Here is a 27,173-nt window from a genome sequence, read left to right on the forward strand (position 1 = left end):
CACTTGTCTAAACAAAATCATGTATACTGTGTCCATGAGAGAACTCGTATCGCTTCAACTGTAAAAACAGGCTCTAGTGGGCAGAATGTGTTCTGTTTATGCATTCGTATGCGGTGTACAGTATGTCTGGTGTTTATATGTTTTGTACATCTGTGGACTAGTTATGTGAACTGTGTATATGCGTGTTTAGTACTTTTGTGTATGCACGGTATGAACATTATCTAAATAAACGATAAATATCCTTGTTCAACAATTCTCTTCAGGCTTTCGTAGCTGCTGGCGTAGGCTGTCTTTAAGTGCCTAACACATTAATTTGTTCATTTAATTTCCTTTGGTATTTTTTTAATACACTATATCTGTTGATCAATTTGACTTTCTATATATTTCAAACCTCTGCCGAAAAATTGGCTACTTGTAAGGTGTAAATTTAATACATGAATAGAAATACTTATATTTATTCTTTAGCTTATTTGACAATACATTCTAAACAAGAATTCTACACCTTATAATAATATAGCAGGAGTCAGGGTTTATGTGTTAGACTCACACTTAATACTGGTCAATGTCCAAAATGCATAAATGGGATTTGTACATTAACTGCCATACGAGGCAGGAGGTAGGAGTCATAGCTGTGTCCTTGTCGGTGAGCTGTGTGGTAATGGTGAATGAACTGTCATGATGCAGGTTTGATGGCCTGGCAATGAAGCTTCTTTGGCGGGTGTTGGTTCGTCACTGGATGTAACCTTCGCAACCTGGAGGTGTAAGGGGGACTCTTAGTGAAGTCAGTTGGGTACATGGATGGACGAGGTTAGCGTGTCGATGATCTCCTTAGCGTATTGGGAAGCTGTTTCCCTAGTCATTTTGTGGGCGTAGTAGTCGAGCGAGTAGCAAAAGCGGCCCCGGAAGGTCTGCAGTGTGTGTTGGCAGAGTGTGGGCATAAAGTGGCAGGACACAGAGCGAAAAACCTTTGAGACTTCCACCTCCTCCCCAGTGCCAGGAAAGGTGCTGTTAAGGTTGCCCATGTTGGTCACAGTGTAATGGTTATCGCTGGCAGAAGGCAGTCCTAGCTTAGACATCAAGTAGTTGTGACGAATGATAATGCTGAGACGCTCGCTCATTGGCAGAAGTTTAATGGCTCGTTTGGTCTCGGTCAGGTGGTAATTCAAGATGCCATGGATGCCTCGTGCATACTCCCAAAATGCGTTAAGGTCACTTCTCTTTGTTGGGAAAATTACATCCAATAAAGATATATGGCATCCAAATCCATCTTGCCGTAAGTGCTTTGGCCAGTATCTCCTCATGTTAATAGCTTGTTGAGAACACAGATTAGTTTCATCCAAATTACTGTTCTTGTCCAACATCATTTTGTACATAGCGAGATTGGCTGCTGCAGTGAATGCCGAGTTTAGAGTCACACCTTCCATCTTGCACCGACTTATTAGTTTGCGAGTGACATTTTCGTCAAGTTCATTCTGCTGCAGTACGTGAGTGCCCGCTTCCATCTCTACTGGCATGCGATAGTAATTTATAAAGTTCCACACTGGAAACCCATGTGTGAGGATAATATTGTAGAGACGACTCAAGAAGATACCCATTACAAACCAAATTGATGCTAAGTTGTTACCGAGGTCGTCTTGAAGAGGCATTGCAAATGTTCCCTCTTGGCACATGTCAATATCTTTCCCCTGCACCAGGTCATTAAGCACTTTGAGAAACACTTGACAAAACTTCATGTTCGTGCTTCCGTCACTGATATTATGGTGGAAGCCAAAAATGCACACGTATTTGTATTTCAAATTGTGGTTATTGTCTCGCACACACTCCTCATTGGGGTCCAGGGTAACGAAGCGTGCAAACCATAGTGGACCCTCCTGCATGTGGTAACGACGGCGAACCAACAACTGAATTGTAGCCTCCACATCGTCAGTTGCGAGTTCCTCCACATCCACCACCTCCCTCGTCATCTCTCGCCACCAGACGTCATCATCTAGATGGTCCAGGTGCAACCGCAGGTTCGGCATTTTTCTGTGGAAGAATTTTAACATAATTAATCTATTGGATGTTTAAAATTAGAGATCAACGGAGATAGATAATTGCTTAAAACTTGGAGGAATGAAAATTACAAAGCTTGAACGACTATAGCTGAAAAGTGAGATGCAGTAAGCTAGCATGAGGTGTGAATGGAGTCATAGTAGAGATGTTAAAAATATAAAGTGAAAAAATGGGTAGAATGGATAAGAACATAAACATTATGCGAGACAATGAAAAACCCAACACGCACCCGACTTGTGACTACTGAAGTGAACTGTCTCGTGAACTATTTGATAATTTTAAAGATGAACTTGAATATAAGCTGATGTAGTTTAGTTTCGATTTTCTTTGAAAACTTCTTATAGTTTTTGTTGATTTCTAGGCAGTCAGTGACGCCATGTTGCATTTTAATGGATTTTTGTGTCGAACCATAGATTCATTACTCCACTTCTCTGTTCTGTCTCTAATTTTGTTAAAGACAGCGAGTTTGAACATTGGTAATTGGGAACTGTTGTAAATGAGGATTTTGAGCGATACCATGTGAAGAAACATAAACTTATCGGTTGAGGATTTGTTATATGGCTAAAAAAATTACCATGTGATAGCGTTGCCATAACATCACCTGAAGAATCTCCTCGTGCGTATACTCTGTTATGAATGAGACCATCTGGCGTAGTGATTACCTGATAGATTAAAACAATCATCTAACAAGTGTTATGTTGATATTTTTTTTAGTTTTTAAGTCCATCGACAACAGGTCAATGTGTTTAACTAGAAACTGAATAATGACGTTGAAGTAAGAAATAATTTCCAGTTCAATGTATTTTTTCCAATGGATAGTTCAGTTATTGAGTAATGGATAAAGGTACTTTGTAGGTGAGAGCTTAAGACATTTGGTGGTAACTTTAATAATACAGGTTTAAATTTGTTGTAAACGGTAAAAATCATTTATTAGTTGAGTAAAATGGGTGATCAGGTATCATTTGGCAGTACGTGTCAATATGCGATTTATTCTTAGAGAAAATCAGTAGCGGGAGGAATCTCAGTACCACAATCTATCCTAAGTTAGGCGTCGTTGTTGCAGCTTTTTTCGCTACTGATTTGTTGGTTGTGTCAACAAAATGGGCTGGCGGGCCAATTGGTTATTTAAATTCTAGGAACACGTTCCAGCACCCGTCATAAATTACTAAAGTGATTGGACACTTTTATACCTTTTTAGAGTAGCATTAAACATTCACAAAGTGCAGTATTGTTTAACAGTGAATCAGAATCACACCTAATGCTAAAATTATATTTGGAATAAAACATTTAGTGTTCAACAAAATTACCTGAACATAATGACGGAAGCTTGTTTTATATGTTCATAATCGAGTGGGATACGAGACTCAAGCCAGAGAGAGTACACGGTTGTCATGCAGCCGTAATCATGTGCTTGACTCATGAACCTCTCGGCGTACCCGAGGCGCCGCACCCAGCGCCCTGACGTACTGTAGTCTGTACCTGTCATAGTTGGCGACGCTTGGATGTCAGGAGGTATAGTGCTGGATGAATCCTCTAACATTAAATTGGTAGATTTGTTTGTATGGGTTTTATACTTAGTATTTGATTTGTAGGAGTGAGGAGAAATGACGGAAGGATGTGTGGAGCCGTTGCTGTTGTTCACCAAGTGCATCTTCTGGGCGCCATCCACCACACCTGCAACACAAAGGTAAAGGTAAAATCATCTACAACATTCTGTATTTTTGATAGTCTTTAAGTTTATATTTTATAAGGCACCAGAAAAATAACTTAATTTCTAAAACTAATCAACTAAACGTCTGCTATGAATGAAGTCTTCGAGTTAAGTCCTGGATTTCGGCCTCTTGCGTGACATGACAGTCGTAACCCAAACATGTGTTGTACGAGTTATTGTTTATCTTCGTTACGGTGTCAAGACCACAACGCAGTACAAGCACAATATACAATTATCGAACAAGCGAGTATGGTTAGGGAGATTTAGCCAAGTTATTGTTCATTAGCGCCACGAATAGGATTAATGACCAGTTGAAAATGCGTAATACAATGTGAAAAAAGTCTGCAATAACTTACTTGTAGCCAGTGAAAGGAATGAAGCCGTCTGACAACATTGTGAGACTGTGCTTCATATTGGACTTATATACTAGATGTTATTTAAACTTTTTCAAAAGAATGTGAGGGAGAGCCATACCGGTATACAGTATGAGGAAAAATATTTGAGAAACGCAAAACAGCTCGTAAGTGCACAATGCCCTCACTTTTGTCCCTTCAAGTTGTTTAAAGTACATCACAAATATGCAGTAAACAAAATTTGCATTATATGACGTAAGAAATAAACAAATTGGCGCTCGAGGGGATGATTTTTATGGCCGTTATAGAGAGGGGGGCGGGTAAGGTGGATGAAGAGCAGCGATGCGGAGGAGGCGATCGATGTCATTTAGATCAGCACGCTCAGTAGTCATCAACAAACACAAGTGCACCCGGATAACCTGCTGACATATACACGGTGGGCTTTGTGTAGGCTCTTCCTTAATGGCAAAACTCACGACTTTCTAAGACGACTGGACAAGCATATGGGCAGATTTGTTGAATATTATACCGTATATATGCAGTAAAATGTCGAGTCGGGTCACTTCACTGTCGGTTAATGTTATAGACGATCAATACATAATGAATACAGTACATATTTTGTAGTTGACTATGGGTGTTGGTTGTTAAAGATAGTGTCACAACATCCTGTCATCATATTCACTAATATTGATAAACACTGAATTTAGGGAAAAATAGTGACGTCAGAATTTATACTTCAGTTTGAGAAAAAGGCTGTTCAAAGGCTTTTTATGCCGTGGTAAGAACTGGTGTGTGGGTCAGAAAGCGTGGAGACACCAGAGAGAGGTTAGGGGGGCCTTTGAAATGTAGTGTTATAGGTGACTACTAAGAATAAGCTACACTGACAGGAATACAAATGAAGAAGTACTAAGATTAGCAAAAACTAAAGAAAAATGAGATACTTTGGTCATGTAATAGGGATGAGGGAATAATAACAGAAATATTAATGGGCAAAGTTGAGGGGTAGGAAAGCCAGGGGAAGGTAGAGACTGGGATGGATAAATTGAGATAGAAAACCTTGGTAAAAACAGCCCGAGAACGTTTCGAGTGGACTATGGTCGCCAACCCTCAGATTCTGTTTGACCATTCGTATGGGACATTTCCTTCATATTTAAATTTTCTATCAATCATAACCTCGGAATTATATCAACTTAGGCATTATTGTATTTTAAATTTTGTTTGTGTCTTATTGATCCTTCGTAATGTACAGTGTACAATTATAAAACTTCATGAACGTAGTAACGTATAACATTTGCACCAGCGTAATCATTGTCGAGAAATTTCCCTCACGGTTATCGAACTAAAAAGAGAGAAAGTAGATGGGAAAAATATTGGTTCTGATTTTGTTACATGACTATTTGCAACTGATGCAGGTGAAGGTGGAGTCAGACATGGTCAGGGGTGTGTGTGTGTTGGTCAGGTGATCCAGTCAGGCGTGGCTCCTGAGCGCTTCTGATAGGTCACTCGTCCGGCCAGCTGTGTTTGCTAGTCGATAGAAAGTCCAAACATTTTTGCAGCATAACTGGCCTCCTATGTTGCTCGAGCATGCCAAAGTCAGCTCCAAAAGTCATTTTACTTTATAAACTGAACGAATAGCATTTGGCTTAAGTGTATTGATGCATAATATTGTAGTAGCTAATTTGTAGGGAATTTTGAAGTCCAGTAATAATAATAAATTATTTTATCCGAACGTGGCAGAACACCATTAATCTTAGGCCTTGGACATTTTAAGTTACGTAATGCCTTCTCTTGCATTTTCGTTTCATATTTCGTTCACTGCTACAAAAGGCGGCGACGGTTTACAGCACACCAGAATTTCCACCGACGCGTTTGGATTCATGTCGACATGCTGAAATGTATATAAATTATTAAACAAAGTGCAGACCTTGACTTTGAATATCAGTGTCCTGTCACTTACCAACATCCTCCACTGTCTCACAACTCTGTCTTTGCTCTTGGACAACTTCAGCGAATCTTATTATGTTGCTCTTGGTATTTGTGAAGCTTTGTATTGATTGTGTAAGAGAAACTAATATTTTACTTTATTTCAGGGAGTACCGAGTGACGTTCTCTCAGCAGTGAAGTTTGGAACCTTCAGCAGACAGGGTTTACAGTGCCCTTTCTTAAAAGAGGTGCTTTACTCCTGTACTTGGACGACGCCTGCTGCCACTTTGATTTATTAAGCGTCCAACTGGAAGCCAGTAACACGTGAGCACAAGTAGACTTTAGTAAAAACTTTGCTGTAATTTCGTCTTACAATAATTGTTCCAGACTGTCACCGTGACTAGGATCAAATTGACCACACTGCATCAAATTAGGTAAAAGTGTCCCTATGGTCATCCTGAGACATGTAAGTATAAAAGTACATTTGTTCAAAATAAATTGGTGTATGCACTAACATTACCGACATCTCAGCCCCATGGTATAAAGTTTTCACACAATATCAAGTTTAAACACCCGCGAGGAAGTGTTTTCTACACGACCTGTGTTTACACGAGCTCCACCAAGTGCGTGAATTATTAACATTTAACTTTCATTCATGACGCGTTGGTGGATTCTCTCTTAAGTTAGATATTCTCTCACGATAGATGTATAGAGGCTGTACGTGACGTCACCCACCAGCTGACGTGCTACCATAACCATTTGTCCAAATAAATAATATTCAGTGTAACATCTGTTGTGGATAAGAACATTGTGTGCGTGTGTATGATCTGTTGTGGGAAGGAGCTTGGTGTGGGTAGGGGCTTGGTGTGGGTAGGAGCTGGGTGTGGGTAGGAACATCATCTTACGAGTACGTGTCGATTGATCATATTGCATAAATATTCTTTCTCAACCAACGGAACCGACCGGCATAAAAGTGGTTGCTGGAGGTTCCTGTTGAGAGGAGGACCAGGGTTAACCGGCCTCTCAGTGCCACCATGCCGGACAAGTAGCTAAAGCAACATTCAAGGCTGCCCACTGCCCTACCCCAGCACTTTCATCAGTTCACCAATCTTAAAGGTTATTATGAAAACCGAGTTAGTAGTCAATTTATTTTGAATTGCGATAAAAAATGATTAATTTTCCAGTTTTTTCTAGTTTGGTTGATATCTAGAAGTTTCTAGGTTTAGGTGCTATATGAACTGTGTGGTTGTACCAAGCTCCAGGCAAGGCTAAGTGACGGTGAGAGTCGACACCCATGACATCACTCTCCACAACATCCACTCCGCCAATTATAACTTGTTTTAAATCTTCGTCTCGCTCATATATAAAACATTATTCGGATATTTTAACCTATTTACAGTTACTTTGCTGACTTGTATTTAGAGATCACACGAAACATTTATTTTTAATTGACATCTTTTGGACGTAAAGTGTTAATGTATCCTGGAGAATAATAGTAATCATTATTATCAGACTAGGAACACATAGAAATGTATAGAAGTAATAATGTTCCTTAACTGTAAATTCAGAATAAAAAATAAATAAAATAAAAGCAGTTTAAGAAAGTTAGCTTCAAGGGTTAGTTGTGTTTTTCCAACGGTGACTATAATTATTGACCAACGGTATAAGGAAGGTAGTCCAGTATAGTAAACATTATCGCCACACTTGTTTCTGATGTTGGAACAGGTTTCAGACCACGTGAAGCTTAGGCACCCCATGTTACCAGGTTATTTCACCTTAAGATTAACCTCCCTAATGTTAACCTAATATACTGTAACCTTAACCTAACCTAATGTTAACCTAATCTCCTGTAACCTTAACCTAACCTAATGTTAACCTAATCTACTGTAACCTTAACCTAACCTCCGCCCGGTTCCAAGTAGCATTAAAGTGATTTAGTCAACGGGTGAAATAAAATGGGGTGGCTAATCGTCAGGTGATCCCAAGTTTCTGGTAACTAATATTTAAACAATTATTGATCAGTGACCTTGATGTGTCTGCTATGGAAGATAGATAAATTAGAAAGGGTAATACATATATTGATAAATTAGATAGAAACATTAGCTAGATAAAGATTTGCTCTAAAACAGGCACACAGATAGATAGATAGATAGATAGATAGATAGATTGATAGATAGATAGATAGATATGCTTTAAAACGTGGGCACAACTTAGATCCTCGTGTTGGAAAGGTTACGATAAATACTGATGACGCAGCGCTGTTGTTAGTTAGCTTCAAGATCAATATTGACCTTGCTTAGCTTATACAGGTATCGGGGCTTTTATTTCCAGGCCATTTTTGCCCAAGTGATGTGCTGAGGGCGGTCTTCTTCTTCTTCTTCTTCTTCTTATTATTATTATTATTATTGTTATTATTATTATTATTATTATTATTATTATTATTATTATTATTATTATTATTCAGCGCCATATCTATCCACTTTTAGAGAGATAATAACAATTAGAAAAACTGATAAATCATGTTTTTTTTTAATTATAACTCTTGACATATATTAATTATGCCCTTATTACTTACCTAACACATTAACTAAATCGTTTATTGGTTTTTTTTACTCTCATACAACGTTGAGAAGAAATATCAACCGTGGAGTTTATTTTTGATGTGTTGAGTTTTGAGCGTTACAGTAGGAGAGAGCTAGAAAGAGAGAGAGAGAGAGAGAGAGGTTGTCAGTAACTCCGGGGTCTAGCAGCATTGCATAGTACACTGTAATGAATAACACTTCAGTGAAAAAGAATAGAATGTTCAAGGAGTTTTGCATCACGAATCCACCCGCCCGCCTATTCACCCACCCACTTACTAACCCACACACTCACTACCTCTTCATCCGTTCACCCACCCACTTACTAACCCACACACTCTCTATCTCTTCATCCGTTCATCCACCCATTAAACAAACCCGCCCACACACTATCCACTCCACTCGTCCACCCACCCACAAGCTCTCCACCCATCAGTCCACCCTCAGTCCACCCATTGACTCTACGGTGATTGGATAGAAAGTAACGGAAAAAAAGTAAAAAATTTTGCTTGGAAAAAAGTATCAGGAAAAAAGTATCAGTGGTAGTATCAATTTACTGGAAAAAAGTAACAGCGTATACATGAAATAAAATAAGAATACAAACATACATACAAGCACTTTATTGATAAAATACTTATTAATACATTATTCTTCAGTAGTACAGTAGGTATGATATCCTGAAGGTGGTGAGGAAATTTCTTTATTTTCTGAAGATGTTGACAGTTTTTGGAGGCGGGGAGGGAGGTGTTCTGAAGGTTAGGTTAGGTTAGGATAGCTTAGATTAGGTTAGGTTGGGTGGGTGGGTTTAGATTAGGATAGGTTAGTAGGTTAGGTTTTGATAGGTTTGGTTTTGATAGGTTTGGTTTGGTTAGGCTGGTTTAGGGATGGATAGGTTAGGTTAGGTTTGTTTAGGCTAGGTTATGATAGGTTAGGTTAGACCGCGCAAAGAGGTAATTAAGTAGTTTGGAGGAAACCATGTATTTACTGATACTTTATTTCCTGTTACTTTTTAGCCGTTACGTTTTTCCTGATTTTTTTCCCGTTACCTTTTCCCTGTTACTCTCTTCCCTACATTCTGACTCTACTATACACCACACACACACACACACACACACACACACACACACACACACACACACACACACACACACACTTGCACTCAACACCCTGTTAGGAAAGTCACCTCTACAGAAACACTTTATGTCTGGCGTATTCTATAAAAATAATAATAAAAAAAATAACCTTGGCTCTAGTCACGACTTAGCCTCGATTCGACTTGCATGACGAAATGGAAATGCGTCTGTATGTGTGTGTGTGTGTGTGTGTGTGTGTGTGTGTGTGTCATAAAAAAGTTATCATGCAGGCGAAGGGCGGAGACAGACAAATTGACACCGTGTTTACCAGTTATCTTGTCAATATTAGGGTAGGTTAGGTTATCATGAGGTGAAATAAGCAGGGGTGCCTAATATTCACGTGGGACCATTACAAGGACTGCGGCAATATGCATCTCTTACAAGAATTACAGTGAATGAATGGAGAGCGTGTGGTGGTGGTAGTGGTGGTGATGGTGGTGGTGGTGTTGATGGTGATGGTGGTGGTGTTGGTGGTGGTGGTGGTGATGGTGGTGTTGGTGGTGATGTTATTGTTGCTAAACATTACACCCACTCGGCTCTGTGAAGGAAAAGGTCTTGGTAGAATTAAAAAAAAAAAGGCGACTGTAAAACATTGCGGAAGAAAGTAAAACACGTGATCGACTTGTCATGACTGCGCAGTTTAATTGGTCAAAGAAACAAGACAATTGGGTAAGAGCTTAAGCAATTGATTGGAGAAGGTAAAAACCCAAAAAATGCAAAAGCAGCAAGTTTTTGTGTTTCGTCACCTTGTTGTTTTTTTGGGGCCATTCCCAGCTGATGGAGAAAAAATAGTAACACTGGTCTTTTTTGTTGATATTTCGTTGGTGAAATGGCGACCTGCTTAACCCTGCCTGTTGAAATACTTACAATGTTATATCATACTTAGGCTAGATTACACGTGTAAATCAGAGTGTCTCAGAAAAATGACTACAAACTGACTAAGGAGGAGTATGTACAGTCGAGGACAAAAGTTCGCTCCCCGTGGTGAGACTGAGCCACGGGAATGTGTCTCCGAACTGACTTACCCTGACTGTTTCATCTTGTTTGGGGTCAATGCTGTTTCATTTTGGGAAGGAGCGAACTTTTGACCCCGACTGTATCTGTTAAAACAATAACATTGTCCTTCTTTATTGATGGGCGACGTCTTCCATGGTTTAGGATATTGATACGCGATCACATTGAAAATCTGTAAGGCGGTGTGTATACAATTCTTTGAGACAGGGTGATATATCTTATTCCGTGAAGAGCTGACATTCCAGCTTATTTCACCGGATGATTAGACGCCCTAACGTATGTGTGTGTGTGTCGTATATACAGTATGTGTGCGTTTGTGTGTGTGTGTGTGTGTTGTATGTGTGTCGAGAAAGTTGGTGTCGTAGAAGCAGTGTGTTGCCGTGTACTGTGGGATGGTGTAACGTAGCACCCCCCCGCCCCCCTGCTCCCCTTCCCTCTTTTCTTGCAGGTAGAGTGTTCTCTTCCCTCCCCCTATACACTTTTTCTCACCGTACACACTCTAGTATCTGCAGGCTTCCCTCCACTCTGTCTTAGCCACTTTCCCCTACTACACACCAGTGCCGGATTTAGACCTGTGGAGGCCCATGGGCGGCCTCTTTGTGGAGGCCCCCCTCATTATAACTACCCAAGAGGGTGGGGTGGCGAGTTGAAACGAGCCTAAACATCTGGGAGTTCCGGGAGGCGCTGTAAGCCCCCCGGGAAAATTTTGAAATTTGAACACTTCTTTGGAGAATTTTGAAGCCATATGCAGTTATATTGAGGAAATTAGAAAATTGAGAAATTTTTAATTAACTGTATATTTATTGATAGTGTACAAATTCCCAACACACACACACACACACACACACACACAAATGTAAGTCTATATTTTCAGCCACCGGCTGCAACTCTATTAATAAACCGTTTATTATTATTATTTACAAAAGTGAGACATGACTGGAGTCATTCATGTGGTTTCAAGTCGACCAGCCCTGATATAGCTACTACCGCACATGTGGAGGCCCCTGGGCAGCTGCCCACTTTGCCCACTCCTGAATCCGGCCCTGCTACACACCCGTAACCACCACCCCAGCTACTGACACCATCCACAACCACCAACCACAGGTACCACCAATACACAATACAGAAAAAGTACCATAATAACAGATGTACGATGCCTCTGTTGACATGGCCGTAAAATATATAGTTGTATTGGGAATATTATTTAAATGTTGTCGAATATATTTTATTGCCGTTTTTTGCTAGTCGTTGCAAGTGATTCAGAAAACGGGTGAGAGAAAATCAGTGGAAGGCATACTATGATATTATGTGATTACCTAAGGCGAACACTAACACAAGCTTAGAAGAAACGATACCTATGTTAAGTCGTTTATCCAAGCAGTGTTACCAGAGTGGCTTAGTGTTAGAGCAGGATGGAACCTTCAGTGAGAAAAGAGGCAGAGATGGGATACTGGTACTTTTTTGCTGATACTAGAATCTTAGTATAAGCGTGTAAACATGTACAGTACTCCCGGTTTCAAGTTAGTAGGAGCACAGTAATTGCTTTCTCTCAACATACCGTAGAGCGATATTGAGATAAAAGTTTGTATTGGTAGGTAACACACAATGGGAATTTAAATGTTTACACGATCATTGTATCCATTGTGGAGAAGAAGCTATGCTGTAAAATTGAATCACCTGAAGATTAGCCCCCCAAGTATATTTCACCTAACCCTACCATGGCTATCTATAAAATCCCAAGTCATCAACTAAACTCGTCACAAGAGAACATTATCGTTGTAAAATAGTAAGCATACAAACCATTAACATATATAGGAACTGATATAACTCCCAGGTAAGGAGGAAGGAACACCAGGGGGACCTAACCTAACCATTAACATATATAGGAACTGATATAACTCCCAGGTAAGGAGGAAGTAACACCAGGGGGACCTAACCTAACCATTAACATATATAGGAACTGATATAACTCCCAGGTAAGGAGGAAGTAACACCAGGGGGACCTAACCTAACCATTAACATATATAGGAACTGATATAACTCCCAGGTAAGGAGGAACACTTTATTTTTAAACCTCGAGGGACCTTCCTAACACACCTGACCTTAGCATTCCTGCATCTAAAATGGAAGGGAGTGTTTTTTATTATTTTTTTACTCGCCAAAAAACTCTCTGGTACTCAAATGCCATCTGTCTATTGGTCCAGTGAGCATTTCCCGGAGCTGCATTTCCTGGGGCTTATTAGCCCATGTGTGGCCTTGTGGGTTAGGGAGTCTCTTGTGGTTTGACTTTTTTTTTCTCTTTTTTTTTTGTTAGCTGTGTCAATACCAGGTGGAGGCAGTCAAGGAACACCTCCATACAAGCGCTAGTGTCTTCCTTCTGCTCAGGAGTGGTTAGGTTTGGTTAGGTTAGGTTAGCTTGGGGTGGGTGGGGTCAGGTTTGGTTTGGTTAGGATAGTGTAGTATAGGTTTAGTTTTGGTTAGGTTAGGTTAGGTTGACTCGACACGTTTATTAGGTGCAGCTTAATACTACGCAGGGGTTCAGTGTCCTAGGTAAATCGACAGTATTTGTTAAAACGGAGAGCGAGAGAGAGAGCAAGAGAGAGAGAGAGAGAGAGAGAATACATACATTACTTTAGGTGAGACAGAGACCTGAAACACTGGCGGCCTTACAAACATAATTGGCGTCAGACATCCGCAAAAAAGAGTGTTCACCTGGTTAGTAGTTCACCTTGCGATTCCCGGAAGAAAATGCAGAACACAGGAAAATGTATACAGTACACGCTGCCTTAAATGACTGTCGTGGAGATGGCGTGAATACAACATTGTCTTAGAGCTGTCACGCAAATGAGGATATTGTTGTGATCACGAAAATTTTGCCAACCGATAAAAAAAAAAATTGTCACGGCCTAATATCATCCGTTTAAAATCTGGGTAGAAATTGAATCATCTTAGACGTTTATATACCCGGGAGCACGGCGACGTTAGCGGCTTCTGAACAAAGTAACGGAGGCGATGAGTACATGGATAAAACTAACGATATTCCTTTCAATATATGACCGCCATTATACAGGGTGATCGAAAAATCCCTGTGCACCTGTATAGTAATTAGTAATATAGTTGTTCCTTGATATAGCTAAATTGTTATACACCCACCCTGTTCAACTTAACAGTAAATATTGGAACTTACAGCTTATTTCCTACGTTTATTGTGACCACTTCTGTTGTTCACTGTAAGTAGAACAAGGTAAATAACAATGTCGGTATAACAAGGGAAATCTATATTGTTAATTACTGGAGGTTCACAGGGATTTTTTGATCACACTGTAACATGTAACTGACTGCGTGTGTGTTATGTTCACGGGAGACGTGGGGAGGAGGAGGAGAGAGAGAGAGAGAATAACGTGGTGCGAAGAAAGGAGAGAAGTAATAGGCTTGTTTTTATCCCCTAAACATTACAAATAACTAATTCATAAACCTGTAACTTGGCGACGAATAATATTGTTTATAGGAAAGCGGGTATATACTGTCTTGTGGAAACTTGAGGGGGAGGCCGCCTTCTGACAGTTGTGAAAACAAGTAATTTCTCTCTCCAGTATTGTTGACTTAGATTAATCAGCTGTTTTCCTCCCCTCAACTCTCACTGATTCCATGAGTGTTAATGGAGATGTTTTTCCTGTTCATTGTTTATTCAACTCATGATAATAAATTTTATGCTTTATTTAGAAATTATCATTGTTAACCATACCGGTTTTTCTTCAAGTGACCAAATAAATAAGATAATCAGATAATAATAACGTATGAATAATAACAGACAACAGAGAACAAATTTGCTATAAGTAAATCAAGTAAATTAAATGATAAAAGTAAAAGTAAAGAAACTAAATATTTGGTCAAGGGTTGTGGTGGACGGCTTCAGATCCAGCAACAAGTTCTTACCAAACCTGAATGATAAGTCGGTTCTACTCTTTCCCTTCCCTTCCCTTCCACACCCCATACACGGTTACTGATTACCATTAAAGTTAAGGTTGTTTGGTTACGGAAGGTTAAATTGGGTTGGGTTAGCTTTCCAGGTTGGGTTGGTTTAGGTTCCCAGGTTGGGTTTGGTTGGGTTTGGTTGGGTTTGGTTGGGTTGCCTGGTTTGCTTTGGCTGGGTTGGGTTAGGTTAGATTATTTTAGGTGTGGTTGGGTTAGGTGAGAGCAGGTCAGGTTATGACAGTTTAGGTCAGGATATGACAGGTTAGGTCAGGTTAGGTTAGGTTAGGTTGAAGACTTAATTTCTCGGTACACAAGGAGAAGAGTGGAAGACACTACTGTACACTCAAACGCCTTTCACTTCCTCAGCTCTGTCGTGAGGTACCCACCCTGCAGCTGGGTCGACTGTGAGCTCCCCACTCAGGAACCGAAGGTGGGGACTCGAACCAGGTGACTCATGGGTCTCATAAAACCTAACCAGGTGCCTCAAGGCGAGTGTCAAGTACCGAGGATTTAAGTCAAACCTTCACTGCTTCGAGATTTTTTTTGTTTTCGTAAACCCTAAGTCATGGTGATATAGCTTCATGAGGTCTGTTCTAAGAATAGCTGGTTAATGCCTGTTGAGGTGAAGACGGTAGAGTGGGGAGGTTAGGTTAGGTAGGTTAGGTTAGGTTAGCATTCAGGTGTTCAATCCTCAGGTGAAATAAGCTGGGGTTTCTAAATATCATGAGACTAATTTAACCCTATATCATTCCTCTATTCATTTTGTAACTTGAAGAGGCAGGATAATACAAGATAACACCTGCTTCTTGATAGCACCTGCTTCTTGATAACACCTGCTTCTTAATAACACCTGTTTCTCCTACCATTAACCCCCTTCCTCCCTTCCTCTCCTTCCTACCACCTAGTTATTATCATCATCACACACGGAAATGTTTACCTCTAGGACTCACTCTTAACCCTCAAAGAAATGCTCTGTGCTTTGCGGCCATTATGTGTAGTAGTGGTGACCTCGCCGGAGAAGGAAGCACTTGGCTTATAGAAGACCCTCTTATTCCTGGTGAACTTTCTGTGCTTGGTTGTACAGTATATATATAGATGTTTCTGTATACAGGAAGTTTATATATGCAGAGGCAAAAAAAAAGCAGGAGGGATTACATAGGACAGTGACTGGACGGAAGTATTAAAAGACAGGTAACAAAGACTCTTCAGGACTCTCTTACAGGGGGCGGGGCAGGGAACGGCACCAAACGTGATACTAAGAACTTTTGACCATAAATAAAATTGTCTTGTCATTCCCTAGACACACGGAAGATCTAGTGAAGGTTTAACTTTCATTAACCTTTTTTTTTTGTCCAATTGATTGATGAAGAAATAGACAGGAGTGAGGGGGTTATCCCTCGCCCTTAACACATTTCCCCCCTCGCCCTGATGTCATTATTCTCTCGCCCTGATGTCATTATTCTCTCGTCATAAAGTCATTATTCTTTTGTCCTGAAGTCCTCATCCCTCGCCCTGAAGTCATTGTCCCTTGGACTTGCCGACCCTATACACTGTTGTACACTCGCTGCCCACTTGTGTCATGTTTCCCTTTGCAACTCATGACCACTGACCAAGTTGCGTGTCCTTCAGGTCTCGGTCACTTTCCCTTTCTTTATACTCCATTCCCTCGCCCTCTCATGAACTCTAATAAACCCATCCCATCCCATCCCATCCCATCCCATTCCATCCCATTCCATCCCATCCCATCCCATTCCATCCCATCCCATCCCATTCCATCCCATCCCATCCCATCCCATCCCATTCCATCCCATCCCATCCCATCCCATTCCATCCCATCCCATCCCATCCCATTCCATCATCCCATCCCATTCCATCCCATCCCATCCCATTCCATCCCATCCCATCCCATCCCATTCCATCCCATCCCATCCCATCCCATCCCATCCCATCCCATCCATCCCATCCCATTCCATCCCATCCCATCCCATCCCATCCATCCCATCCCATCCCATCCCATCCCATCCCATCCCATTCCATCCCATCCCATCCCATTCCATCCCATCCACCCCATCCCATCCCATCCCATCCCATCCCATTCCATCCCACTCCATCCCATCCCATCCCATCCCATCCCATTCCATCCCATTCCATCCCATCCCATCCCATTCCATCCATCCCATCCCACCCCATCCCATCCCATCCATCCCATTCCATCCCATCCCATGCACTATCTCATTACACAGCGCCTCTACTGTTTCACATTTATAAAGCATTAATTTTCTTGACGGGATATACTTGCTCTACGCACCACACACACACACACACACACACACACACACACACACACACACACACACATTCTTTAACAGTATCTCGTGTTTACTATGGCCAGTGTTGGAGTTTCTCACCACTACTACTACCACCATCACTACCACTACTACCACCATTACCACCACTACTACCACCATCACCACCACTAACCACCATCACCACCCACTACTACCACCATTACCACCACCATACTAATTATCACACCACTACTACCACCATTACCACCACTACTACCACCACCATTACCACTCACCACTACCACCATTACCACCACTACACACCATACCACCACTACTACCACCACCACACCACCATACCACACTACCACCATTACCACCACTACTACCACCACCATTACCACCACTACACATCATCACCACCACTACTACCACCAACCATCAATACCAATACCACCATTACCACCACCACCACCACCATTACCACCACTACTACCACCATTGCCACCCACTACTACCACCACCATTACCACCATTACCACCACTACTACCACCATTACCACTCACTACCACACCACTATTACCACCATTACCACCACTACTACCACCATCACCACCACTACTACCACCATTACCACACTACCACCACCACCCATTACCACCACCATCATCACCACCACCACTACTACCACCATTACCACCACTACTACCACCACCATTACCACCCACTACTACCACCATCACCACCACTCTTCACCATTACCACCACTACTACCACCACCATTACCACCACCACTACCACCATTACCACCACTACTACCACACCATTACCACCACTACTACCACCACCATTACCACCACCACTACCACCATTACCACCACTACACACCACCATTACCACCACCACTACCACCATTACCACCACTACTACCACCATTACCACCACTACTACCACCACCATTACCACCACCACTACCACCATCACCCAAAACCCGAGAGTTTCTGAAAGTTGGTGTGTCATCCTCGGGTAAAAGTGTGACAGGTTCCAAAGGCCAGTTTTTGCTCCCTACCAAGACTTGACCTGTTGTGTGAGCCTGACCACACACACACACGCACACACACAAGTATATCAATAAAGAACATGATATATTTACTTTTATTATTAGTATTTTAATTCTTCCTCTAGACCGACTTCCTCTCCTTTACAAGTGTCAGATGGTTACTCTCTCTCTCTCTCTCTCTCTCTCTCCATGACGCTTGTAAATGGCGGAAACGTGGACTAAAACTGTACAAGTATTACTTTTCGCTTGTTTCTTGTATGTGTGTGTGTGTGTGTGTGTGTGTGTGTGTGTGTGTGTGTGTGTCACAGTTCAGCGGCGCGGTCAAGGATAAGGTGCCGATTCCTGCAGTTTCATGTAGGTAAAAGTGTTGGCTCTCTTGATCACAAGAAGAAAACACACCCACACACACACACACACAAACAAATACATACGGTAACATACATGTGTGTGTGTGTGTGTGTGTGTATTTGTTTCTCGCCTGCCATTCTTAACTGTGAGTGTATATACAAGTACACTTGCAAGACAATTTTAGTGAATAAATACGTGTGTGTGTGTGTGTGTGTGTAAAGACCTTTATACTGTGTGTGTTAACTTAAAAATAACTCTGAACCATTTGAACTTTAACCTATTAATACCAAAAGGCAGGTGCTTATTACCCCCAATACACCTGAATTTAAAGCCTTAATGATTCAGTAGTTTAAGTCAAGGGTAACAAACATTAAACCTATTACGTTTAAATGATTCCTGTCATAATAAAAGTTGTATCTGGGATTATAATTAACTAAATAGTGTATATAACTAACTTTTAAATAATGAATGAGAAATTAAGTGCTAAAGAATGTAGTAATTTTAATACCATCGCCGATGAAATTTTTTTTTTATCTTATGTTCGGATGATGACTGTGGCTTGGTTAATTGTAAATATACAATTATGTGGGAATATAATTAATAGTCTATAGCTAATCATCGTAGGAGTTGGTATTAATATGATTGTAAAGTTAGATTATTTTATATAATTGTTAGACTTGCTTAAATATTAAAATTATGTGATTATATAGGAATGATTGCAAGTTTTCGAATGCGTGAATTTTAAGGCTTGGACACCTATGAGGCGTCGTTAGTGACATTGGCAGTAGGAGGGTTTGCTTGGTCTGGTACAGTACCCACGAGAAGTAGCTTGTTTTGTTGGACCAGACTTTCAACGCCAACTGTTACTGGACACTGCTTGAAATGTTTCGTGAGTGTTATATTATCGAACATTATCATATTTAATAATGAAGATGTGATCGGATAAACTACATTTCGTGATGAGAAACCTACTTACAACTACGGATCCCAACTCAGGAATTTGTCAATCTTCTATCTACTATAAGTTAAGTAGTTTTACAGTTTATCTTATTTACCTAATGGCCATCCACGAGAGGTGGCCATGGTGAGGGAAGGTGGACCATGCTGAAGGAAGGAGGCCAATGTAGGATTCCTTCGTTGTTCTTGATCATTTTGTTAATGGCCATTGTGAAGCCCAATACTGTTCTTTACCACATTTTCTTCGTTGTTCATAAAGCAAATAGAGAAAACGTCAGGATAGTGCCAGTTTGTGCCGACATTTCCAGGATTAACTTCAAGATTACGCAACGCTCTTGGTATATTGTGCACACGAGGCGGTTGTTCATGTTATTTTGTACACACGAGGCGGTTGTTCATGTTATATTGTACACATGAGGCGGTTGTTCATGTGATTTATATTACTGGTAATATAATCAAACGAATAATTTATATAAACCCTGGATAGGATGACCTACAGTATACCAAGACGTGACCTTCAAGGTATCTGTAAAAAGTTGAGGCGTCAGGCTGACCACATGATGTACCTCGCTTCCTGATCGTGTTCACAGTGAATATATATCACCCACAGTCAACATATAACCGAACCCACCCGGGGTAATAATATACTCGATTTAGTTCTGTCAAACAGAAAAAAACCTCATTAGTAATGTCGAGGTACGGAACGAACTTGCAAACAGCGATCACAAGGAAATTAGATTCCAGTTAGAATTTCAGGTCAGCCACAAGGAAAATTCCAGGAAAGTCCCAGATTTCAGAAGGGCAAACTTTGATAGTTTGAGGAGGCAGCTGAGAGAGGGGGTATTAAGCTTGGGGGTGAATTACATGACCTCACATGAGGTGACCTCACTCAATGTACCCACAGAGGGTGACCTCACCCTTCCAGGAGACCTGACTGTTGAGATTAACCTGATAACGAGATCTGAGGTTGCCAAGTTCCACGACAATTTAAATAATGAGTTACTTAATGCACAAAGGCAGAACATACCATACAAAAAACTCAGATCAAACAACAATGACCCTAAATGAATAAATAATTATTTAAAGAACATTATTGGACAAAGGAAGGCTATAGGTAGAAGAATAAATCGTGGTGAAGTTTACCTCCAGGATTACTATAAGGTATTGGCCGGTCGGGTGAAGACCGAGATAAGAAAAGCCAAGAGGAATAATGAGCTGAAGATAGCAAGGGAGGCGAAATCAAACCCCAAGGGATTCTATCAAATGTATCAAACTAAAACACGAGAAAAGATTGGACCAATACAGTCAGATACAGGCTTGCTAACTGATAACGACGGAGAAACGAGCAATAATCTGAATAAATATTTTTCAACAGTTTTCACCACCGAAAATTTAAACATAATACCCAAGGCACCGACTGTATACAGTGATAGTGAAGAAAATAAATTAAGCGAGATAGTAGTGACTAGTAACGATATTAGTAAGCAAATAGACAAACTAAAGCCTAATAAGTCACCTGGTCCCGATGAGATATTTGCCAGAGTATTAAAGGAATGTAAGGAAGAGCTTAGTATGCCCTTAGCAAAGTTGTTTAACATGTCCTTAAAAACAGGTTTAGTGCCAGAATCCTGGAGGATAGCGAATGTAATACCGATTTTCAAGAAGGGAGATAGATCACTATCCTCTAACTACTGTCCAATCAGTCTAACATCAATCGTAGGCAAATTACTGGAAGCAATCATTTCAAACTCCATTCGAAATCACCTGGAGAAACACAAGTTGATCAAAGACTCCCAGCATGGCTTTACAAGCAGACGTTCATGTCTAACTAATCTATTAACATTCTTTTCATCAGTTTTCGAATCAGTGGACGAGGGGCACAATTATGAAGACCTAAACAAATTTTTCGAATGGTCTGAAAAATGGCAGATGAAATTCAATGTGGACAAATGTAAAGTACTCAGTATAGGAGATATAAACAGGGAAATCAGTTACCAGATGAACAACGATGTTATTGAGAAATCCGACTGCGAGAGAGATTTAGGAGTAATGATAAGTAGGAATCTTAAGCCAAGTAAACAATGTGTATTTGCTCGAAACAAGGCTAATAGAGTACTTGGGTTCATACAAAGGAGTGTTAGTTACAAGACTAGCGAGGTCATCTTAAAACTATATCTTGAGCTTGTGAGACCTCACTTGGATTACTCAGTTCTGTTCTGGTCACCGTATTACAGAATGGATATAGAATCCTTGGAAATAATTCAGAGAAGAATGACAAGACTAATCCTGGGCATTAGGAACCTTGAGTACAGAGACAGGTTAAAGCATCTTAATTTGCATTCCCTCGAGAGACGTAGAGTGAGGAGCGACATGATAGAGGTGTATAAATGGAAGACAGGTCTAAACAAAGGGGACATTACAAAGGTACTCAAACTATCCAACCAGGAGCGAACTCGTAACAATGGTTTTAAATTAGACAAATTTAGATTTAGGTGCGAAATAGGTAAACATTGGTTTGGAAGTAGAGTAGTGGACGACTGGAACAAGTTACCAAATATCATCATTAACTCGAATACGTTGGATAGCTTCAAACATACTGTAGGTTGGATGAATATATGACCAATAGGGGTTGGGAGTAAATGGGACTGCCCAGTATGGGCCAATAGGTCCGCTGCAGTTTCCTCCATTCCCATGTTCTTAATAGAGGTAGTACATGGCTCAGCACTTCCCAAGAGTGTGTAACAGAGCTCGTAGACTGCCCGACCGATCTACCAGTAAGGTGACCAACAGCAAAGAGGACAAAGTGTATGTGGTTGGTGCAGGGCGTGTTGAGGCGAGACAATGAAGGAACTGGTGTAAGAGGAGCGCCTTGAACAATGAATCCCTTGCCACGTTATATACCACCAGGTGTGCTCACAGTAGCCAGTATAAAAACATTAAGAGTGAAGAGAGCTACAGTTGAACGATTGGCCCAGACTATAGGTAGCCCTTGTCATTCCTCTGTCTGTCCAATTTAACCTATACTTGAAGCTTCTTAGCGAGTTCAAGTTAATACTAATTCTTGGTGATTTGCTCCACATTCACTTTGTGTTATTTATTCCCACGTGTCCGTCGGTTTTTATCGTTAGTTTTAAATACTTTACCTTAGTTAAATCACCTTTATTTAACCTTGATATGTCTCTATATTAAAGGTTCCTTGTGCTCAGGAATACCATTGTCACCCTTACTCGTCCGGTAAAGTGATTTCCCAACACATAACCCCTTGATTGGCGTCCCATAAACACAAATGACTATACTACTTTGTAAATGATCTTGAGATTTCTTGGCGGTAGAGTGCGAGTATGTATGTCTGTTGTCGCCTCGCACCTTAACCAGAGACCTCACACACACACCTCACACCATCATCCAAGAGCCTCACACAAACACACACTCACCCCATCATCCAAGGCCTTACACGCACTCACCCCACCACCCAAGGGCCTCACACACACACCCCATCATCCAAGGCCTTATACGCACTCACCCCATCATCCAAGGCCTTACACGCACTCACCCCATCATCCAAGGCCTACACGCACTCACCCCACCACCCAGGGCCTCACACACACACTCCACCACCCAAGGGCCCCACACACACACCCCATCATCAAGGGCTCCTACACACACACACACCCACCACCCAAGGGCCTCACACACACACCCATCATCCAAGGGCCTCACACACACCCCATCATCCAAGGGCCTCACACACACACCCCATCATCCAAGGGCCTCAACCACACTCCATCATCCAAGGGCCTCACACACACACACAATGAAGGGCCTCTCTAACATATACTCCCTCTTGGCTCAGTTGCTAGTTTATTGTGCACCACTGGTCTGTTATATTCTGTTATAAAATTACTTTTAAGGAATCATATTTTTGTTTTGAAACATTTAAAAAAAATCCTGGAGATGTTTCTAATAATACAAGTTTATTTTCGAATTAAGATCTATACTTATATCTCTGAATAACACTAAAAATGAAAGAATGAATAATAACCCTAATTAATGGATTGAATAGCTATCGACGAGTCCCTTAAGTGATATTTTTTCAGTTTTCACGAATTACTTTTTTTCTGTGACATTTATTTGTGAGATAAGAAACGTGTTTCGTGTGTGTAATAGATGTCCTTTCCTGTCTCTTCTTCCTCCTTCCTCTCCTCCTTCTCTTCCTTCTTCCCTCCTTCCTCTCCTCCTCCTCTTCCTTCTTCCCTCCTCCTCCTTCTCCCTCCCCGCCCCGCAGCTACGCCAGGAAAGGAAGGAGTTTGAGCAGTACATGATCACTTGTCGCAGGTAATGATGGCCGGAGTTCCTCGTCGATAACACATTACCTTCACCTCTCGGAACCACAATGTGTACAGTCACTAGTGTAAGCCTCCCCCTCACCCTCACCCCTGTTGTTCATACCAGTCAGTTTTACCCACTGAATCATGACGTGTGTGTGTGTGTGTGTGTGTGTGTGTGTGCGTGCGTGTGTGTGCGTGCGTGTGTGTGTGTGTGTGTGTGTGTGTGTGTGTGTGTGTGTGTGTGTGTGTGCGTGTGTGTGTGTGTGTGTGTGTGTGTGTGTGTGTGTGTGTGTGTGTGTGTTCAGGTGAAATGAACTTAATCTATCTTTTCTCACTCCATCATCCAGGGCCTTACACTTACACTCAACCGATTATCCAGAGGCGTCACACACACACACACTCAACCGATCATCCAAGGGCCTCACACACACTCACCTGATCATCCAGGCCACACACACTCACCTGATCATCCAAGGGCCACACACACACACCTGATCATTCAAGGCCACACACTCACTCACTTGATCACCCAGAGCCTCACACACACTCACCCCATCACCCAAGGGCCTCACACTCTCACCCCATCATAAGTGTTTGTAAGTTCTTGATGCAGGTGATTACGGCATGGGTTAGTTAGTTAGTTAGTTAATTAAACATCTTACCTTCACCACTGACGTTCATTTCACTTCAGTTGAGTTTGTTATCCATGTAGCTAATGTGTCTGTCCGTGCGGCTCTTAATTAGCATAAGCAATTGAGAGAGAGAGAGAGAGTTGCAGGCATAGAGAAGTTAATTGTCGCCCAGATCTTTTTTTTTTTTTAGTCCATGGTAAGATTAGAGAGAACATTATTGGTGATAGTCAGTGATGTAGTGAAGATTTCTATTGGGGAATATTATGGTGGTCGAGTCATTAATATAGTGGACAGTAAAATGTCAGTTTCCAGTTATTCGTCTTATTAGTCATGTCGTCGTGAATCGCTGACTTTGATCTCATTTTCGTATAACACAAAGGTTATAAACTCGTATATACATGAATGATTAACTTGGTGGGTTCTGAACGTTTCTATTGAATTATCATCATCATCATCATCATCATCATCATCATCATCATCATCATCATCATCAAGAGGCAGCTTAGGCCACCTGAAAAGAACATTGTATGCGGGTAAGGTGTGTGGGTACAGGAGAGCAGCCAGCTCCCCGCACTTAGGTCATCCACTCTTCATATAGGTCAGACAGTCCTCGTCGCTTGGCTGCCCTCCCCCCACTATCACTCTCTATAAGACTAGCAAGAGTAGAGAGTCCACCTGTCGCGTTTTACCTGTCCCGGTGGCATGGAAGGGCGAGCCAGAAATGAGGCCCAACGCCGACGATAAACACGTCTTCAAGAAGGTCTCCATCCTCAGTACTGTCGTAGTGTATGGGATGAAGTGAGAGACGATTTGTTGTTCACAGCACCATTATAATGTCACGGTGTTGGTGGTTCTCAACATGTACACATACACACACTACTAAGTTCCTGGGCACAAAAAACAGTCATTGGGGACGTATATCCACCTGGAAGCGCTAAACTATGTTGGGGGTTGGGGGCGCCTGGTGGCCTGGCAGAGCGAGGCAACGCAACCCTCACCGGGCGAAGTTCTATGTAACACTGGGGAAGACGGCAAGTCGGCAACCTGGGCCACGTTTATACTCCGCCTCTCGCACACACACACACACACACACACACACACACACACACACACACACACACACACACACACACACCTCCCCCCAACTTCCACCCACCTGACCCACCTTTGCCCCCGTACTTTTCCTCCACCCACCTATACTGGTAACCCCCGTACACTACCTCCACCCACCTGTATCTGTACCCCAATACACCCTCCTACTTATAGTTAATTATGAATATTAGTTTGTCAATTAACATTTTACATTTAATTTAACTGTACAAAATACTTATTAAATTCCTTTGTTTTCTTTTAGAAAGACAGTCGTTGTAATAGTCGTGCTAGGGAGGTGCTATGTGTAGAACCAAATACACAATGTGCTTGAATACTTCTCACGCATATGTGAATAACAAAGTGTGCGGCCAGACATACTGCCTCACACGCCTGTACTCACGCATTTGTGAATAAGTTACCTTTTATGGATAGAAATAAACAAATAATGTAATTGAGATATTGTGTAACATTCAGTGCCATAATATCCTGACAACGGGGGTTAATTATTATGACCCGTTGTAAACTCTACTCTGTAATCCTTTTGCGCTACCGCTCACAGGATGAGTGTGGGGTGCACAATAAAGTAGCCGCTGTAAGCGGCAAAATCAAACACCCTACATTCACTCTAAGATAATCAGAGCTCTACATGTGTATAATGTAGTAAGGTAGTGAAAAATTTTGGTGTCTGGAGAGAGATATGGAGTGTGTGAGAGACAGGGGGCGCCTCAGTGTTTAGAGAGAGATGGAGTGTGTGAGACAGGGGGCGCCTCAGTGTTTAGAGAGAGATGGAGTGTGTGAGACAGGGGGCGCCTCAGTGTTTAGAGAGAGGGAGTGTGAGACAGGGCGAGTGTTTAGAGAGATGGAGTGTGTGAGACAGGGGCGCCTCTAGTGTTTAGAGAGAGAGATAGAGAGATGGATGTGGAGAGACAGGGGCCTCAGTGTTTAGAGAGATGGAGTGAGACAGGGGCGCCTCAGTGTTTAGAGAGAGATGGAGTGTGTGAGACAGGGGCGCCTCAGCGTTTCGAGAGATGAATGTGGAGACAGGGGCGCCTCAGTGTTTAGAGAGAGATGGAGTGTGTGAGACAGGGGCGCCTCAGTGTTTAGAGAGAGATGGAGTGTGAGACAGGGGCGCCTCAGGTTTTTAGAGAGAGATGGAGAGACACAGTGTTTAGAGAGAGGAGTGGAGAGACAGGGGGCGCCTCAGTGTTTGAGAGAGATGGGAGTGTGAGACAGGGGCGCCTCAGTGTTTAGAGAGAGATGGAGTGTGTGAGACAGGGGCGCCTCAGTGTTTAGAGAGAGATGGAGTGTGAGACAGGGAGCCCAGTGTTTTAGAGAGAGATGGAGTGTGTGAGAGACAGGGGCGCCCCAGTGTTTAGAGAGAGATGGAGTGTGTGAGACAGGGGGCGCCTCAATGTTTAGAGAGAGATGGTGTGTGAGAGACAGGGGGCGCCTCAGTGTTTAGAGAGAGATGGAGTGTGTGTGAGACAGGGGCGCTCAATGTTTAGGAGAGAGATGGAGTGTGAGAGACAGGAGCCGCCTCAGTGTTTAGAGAGATGGAGTGTGTGTGAGACGGGGCACCCTCAGTGTTTAGAGAGAGATGGAGTGTGAGAGAAAGGAGCCGCCTCAGTGTTTAGAGAGAGATGGAGTGTGTGGTGTGAGACAGGGGCGCCTCCAGTGTTTAGAGAGAGATGGAGGTGTGGTGTGAGAGACAGGAGCCGCCTCAGTGT

At 41.9% G+C, this 27,173-nt stretch overlaps 1 protein-coding gene across 2 annotated transcripts; it reads right to left on the minus strand.

Annotated features, from left to right (window-relative positions):
* Positions 1–439: 439 nt before the first annotated feature.
* Positions 440–25,366, minus strand: LOC121878421. Of its 2 annotated transcripts, none has more exons than XM_042384650.1 (3): positions 25,044–25,366; positions 3,360–3,726; positions 440–2,025 (listed from the first exon to the last, which is right to left on the minus strand). In XM_042384650.1, the coding sequence occupies exons 1-3, from the start codon at positions 25,120–25,122 to the stop codon at positions 783–785; spliced, it is 1,689 nt and encodes a 562-aa protein (XP_042240584.1). In that variant the 5' UTR covers positions 25,123–25,366; the 3' UTR covers positions 440–782. The 2 variants fall into 2 exon arrangements, with proteins under 2 accessions (XP_042240584.1, XP_042240585.1); XM_042384651.1 differs by lacking the exon at positions 25,044–25,366 and adding an exon at positions 24,385–25,004.
* Positions 25,367–27,173: the final 1,807 nt, after the last annotated feature.

The sequence above is a fragment of the Homarus americanus genome, unplaced genomic scaffold (genome assembly GCF_018991925.1).
Source record: "Homarus americanus isolate GMGI-L3 unplaced genomic scaffold, GMGI_Hamer_2.0 scaffold41027, whole genome shotgun sequence".
In the NCBI taxonomy this organism is placed as follows: Eukaryota; Metazoa; Arthropoda; class Malacostraca; order Decapoda; family Nephropidae; genus Homarus; species Homarus americanus.